General features: G+C 32.8%; 1 protein-coding gene across 1 annotated transcript; it reads right to left on the bottom strand.

The window, feature by feature from the left end:
• Positions 1 to 1,281: 1,281 nt before the first annotated feature.
• LOC126885722 (uncharacterized) lies at positions 1,282 to 3,605 on the bottom strand. The gene is made up of 2 exons (XM_050652492.1): positions 3,372 to 3,605; positions 1,282 to 2,686 (listed from the first exon to the last, which is right to left on the bottom strand). Exon 2 carries the CDS (start codon positions 2,665 to 2,667, stop codon positions 1,288 to 1,290), a length of 1,380 nt encoding a protein of 459 aa, XP_050508449.1. The 5' UTR covers positions 2,668 to 2,686; positions 3,372 to 3,605; the 3' UTR covers positions 1,282 to 1,287.
• Between the last annotated feature and the right edge of the window lie 374 nt (positions 3,606 to 3,979).

Here is a 3,979-nt window from a genome sequence, read left to right as displayed (position 1 = left end):
GCTTATTTAAGAAACCAAATGCAAAAATTTCGCAAATAGCCGTTTTCCGTCCACATTAATGATTTTTTCCCAATTCCGTCCACAAGAGTACCGTTATCCGTCCTATTTATTTAGTTATGACAAAAAAAACCCATTATGAATAATTTTTAAATAAATTTGCAAAAAAATGGCCAAAAAACAAAACAAATAATTTAAAAATAAGTTTTATTTAAGTACAAAGTTTTGAAACGAACTTAATGACTGCAAATGAATTAAATAATAAAAAAAAAGACTTCATTTTTTTAGGTTTTCAATTTCTGGAACTTCATAGGCGCCGCGTTTATTTATGAGTGAAGGTCTCGCAATCTTACAAACTACATCATCAAAGTCATAATTTAAAATGTCATCTCTATCTGGCCATTTCCAGTACTTTCCATTCATAGTCATACTTTTAACTCTCAAAATATCATTGCTTCGTTCCAGAACTACACCAGGGAAATATTCACTGTCGTACTGAACCAACACAAAATCGTCCTTTGAATATATTTCTATATTCTTTTTATTTATGTTTTCCGTATTATTATTACCAGTATCTATGCCTGGTGTGTGTTTTGGAGGACACTTTTTCTTTTTTGCTTGTTGAATCTCTGTTTTTGCTTTCCTCTTTCGGATTCGTTCACATTTCTCATTTTCTTTTTCCTCTTTTTCTTTTTTGAGTCTTCGTTGATGTTCCATAAATTCATCACTTATAGCTACTGTAGGATAAATCTTTGGTTTTTTCCTTTCCTTGGTGTCTTCTGTGCTATTATTTTTTTTCTTTGCAGAACTTTCCGGCCAAAATAGTGCTTTTTTGAAAGGTGTTGGATATTTACTATTATTCTCTGATGTTGTTGTAATTTGCTTAAGTGGGGTTTTTTCTTGATTTTGTACTTGTCTTTTTTGATCAGAATAAACTATACCTATTGAATCATCTTTTAATGGGCTATTACAAGGAGTTGTGTTTACTATTTTGTTCTTAGGTGGTGTTTTTTCTTGGGGTGAACTTACTGCTAAATAATAGTCTATATTCTCACAATCATTGTTCTTGGATGCTGATGGACCAGGTTTTGGCGAACTAGAATTGCTATTCTGTGAAGGAATTAAGACCAATGCTCCATCTGCTTTGACTGTAGCTTCAATTGTATCATTATTGCAAAACCAAAAGTTTTCATCGAAGTGTATGTCAACAATGGTCTCGTTAGCAGCATTAATTGGCAAATTGTTTTCCAAAGTTTTATCATGATCGACATTTTGTGGATGAAGACTCTTCTAGAAATCATACAATGCTACATATTTTTCTTCTAGTTGGGCCGCTGATTCAGCAATCCTAAAACGGTTAACAACCTCTGGCTTTAAACGTATCTCTACCTCTCGAAGTAGTTTAGAATCATAAACATTAACAGTTGTAGTGGATGTTGATTCAGTTATTTTATCATCAGAATCTTTTTGTTCTATTGGTTTTATTAATTTTGAATAATCAATGCGATTTTCGTTAAACGGAAAGAGTCCACATGATTCAAATGCACTTTTTATTATCGATGTACAGACTGTAGCCTTCAAAGTTTTGTCTAAGAGTTTTGCAAACTCAGCCCGTTGAAGTTTTCTTCCGTTATTCTCCATACGCCAAGATCGAACATCTTTTCGCCAGTTATTTTTAATGGGATAAAAAACACCAACATCTAACGGCTGTAATCGGTGAGTTGCGTTGGGGTAAAATGCTGTTAAAATAATACCTTTTTCTTTGCAGAATTCAGTAATAGGCAGATTGATGTGGGAAGAGTGTCCATCCAGAAACAATATCACTGGGAGTGGAACACTGTTCTTTTCCAACCAGGGAAAAAATACATTTGTAACGTATTCATAAAATGTCTCACTTGTCATCCAACCAGATTCAGAGTGCCCAACTCCCCACTGGTTTGGCATGTTCGTTATTATTGCAGCTGACACATACCGTTTGTAGGGATACAAAACTAATGGCGGAGGTACAGAACCATCAGCTCCAACAGTTAGCAAAACTGTAAGACATTCTTTTTCGTCATTAGCTATGCGACTGTATACCTTTTTTGCACCTTTTCTAACCAACACTTGTTTTTCTTGAGGGGATAAATAGAAACCACTTTCATCACAATTGAATATTCTCTTGGGGTTTTCAAGAATGTGTAAAAAATTCATTTTTGTCATATAATCCCGAACTTGGGTAAACCAATTTCTTATATTTTGTTCCGTAACTGCGGCTCTACAAGAAGATAGTGATTGTGGAACACGTTTTGAAATTTCTGGATGACGAGCGAGAAAACCATTGTACCATTTTTTACCAGGTATGTAATTTTTAAATGGGGTTTTTCGTTTCAAATTTTGAATTAGTTTTGAAACAGAATCAACAAGTTGAGATCTTGTTACCGGGAATCCCACGTTACCCATTTCGATTATCCATTTTATAATCAAGTCTTCTTCGGAACTGGACAAAACTGTTGGCCCTCCAATATTGCCCGGAGTTTTGTACTTTTCTTTCATAGTATCTAACAAAGTACTTTTAGGCACATTGTATATTTTGGAGGCTTGTCGAATACTTAAACGTTTCAAATTAATATCTTCTATAGCTTTTTGGATATTCTCTCGGGGATACTTCATCCGCTTTTTGTATACCATAGTTGCAGATAATAAAAAACTGAAAAAAAAATATTTTATTAGTTTTTATTTTATGGGGTCGGTAACAGGAGTTTGAGGTAGCTCTGTCCGTCCACCATGGACGGATATAGGACAGAAGGTTCCTGTGTCCGTCCAATTCCTTTAAATGAGTTTTACTAATTAGATAGTCATTTTTATCATACTTGATAATACAAACTGAGAGGAAGAACTACCATAAACATTTTTTACAAATAAAAACTAAACCAAACTTACACATTAAATCTAGAATAGGTAATAAATGCATCATTTTTGGGTTAAATTTTAAATTGAATTTTCGAATTCACTTAATAGTTGACACTAATTTTCTTAAAATGAGTTGTACCTATAATAGGTCGTATTTAGGTTTTTAAACGGAGCAAAATATATATTATGGTTAAAATATGTCGGATTATATTATTTAACTAAGACTTATATTTACAAAGCGTTTGAAACTGAAGGAGTTAATCCCTAATACCGTCCGCTAGGACGGTATCAAGAACCCCTTGATATTCTGCATTACCCTATTCCGTCCACTTTAATTTCGGTAATAAAATCTATTGTTCGAAAAAAATTACAAAAATATATGTATATTTACAATAAATAAATATGAAAGATTCTAATAAATAAGTAAAAACATAACTGTTAAACGTAGTATCTATAAAATATGGAAAATAAGTATTCCTTACCTTTATGTTTTTTTGGAATCAGTATAGCTTAAAACAAGACATGCACTTGCAATGAACTGAATCGCACTGACAACAGTAAACGTAAAATGTCTGCGTGCTAAAAGTAGAATGAGTGGGGATATAACCTATCAAAAATTCTACTCGGCCGTCTGATTGCGACGAAACTCTGAGGTATAGAGCGCAATTTCTTTGTCGGACGGAATTGGGAGACCGGACGGTATACGGTGCTTTTACGTTACATTAATTTATATTTTACTTCATATATTATTACTTCATATTTTCATAGTAAGTATGGAATAGCTGAAGAAATAAAGTCTATCCTATATTAAAATATTCTTTTAACTTGGAGGTGGTTCCCACCCCTTCTAGAGGGTAGAAATTGTTTGGCAGAATAACTCAGTAGTCCCTAGAGAACCTAATTAAGTATAAGCAAAAAATGTTTTATAAATTTTTTGAACGCTCAATCCTTTTTGAGATGTTCGTGATTGAAAATTTGCCATTTTCATTGAAAAATTACATCTTTTCGGACGGTTTTTTTGAAATAAGTTAAAAATTAGGCATCGAATGAAAAATAGTGTAAGAAACATTCTGTAGCTTATAAAAAACAA

The sequence above is a fragment of the Diabrotica virgifera genome, chromosome 5 (genome assembly GCF_917563875.1).
Source record: "Diabrotica virgifera virgifera chromosome 5, PGI_DIABVI_V3a".
NCBI lineage: Eukaryota > Metazoa > Arthropoda > Insecta > Coleoptera > Chrysomelidae > Diabrotica > Diabrotica virgifera.
The sequence above is the reverse complement of the archived record's forward strand: the minus strand, read 5'-3'. Positions and strand labels throughout refer to the sequence as shown.

Excerpts from the sequence above, each read along its gene's own strand:
- LOC126885722 (XM_050652492.1), bottom strand. The coding sequence starts at position 2,667 with ATGGTATACAAAAAGCGGATGAAGTATCCCCGAGAGAATATCCAAAAA.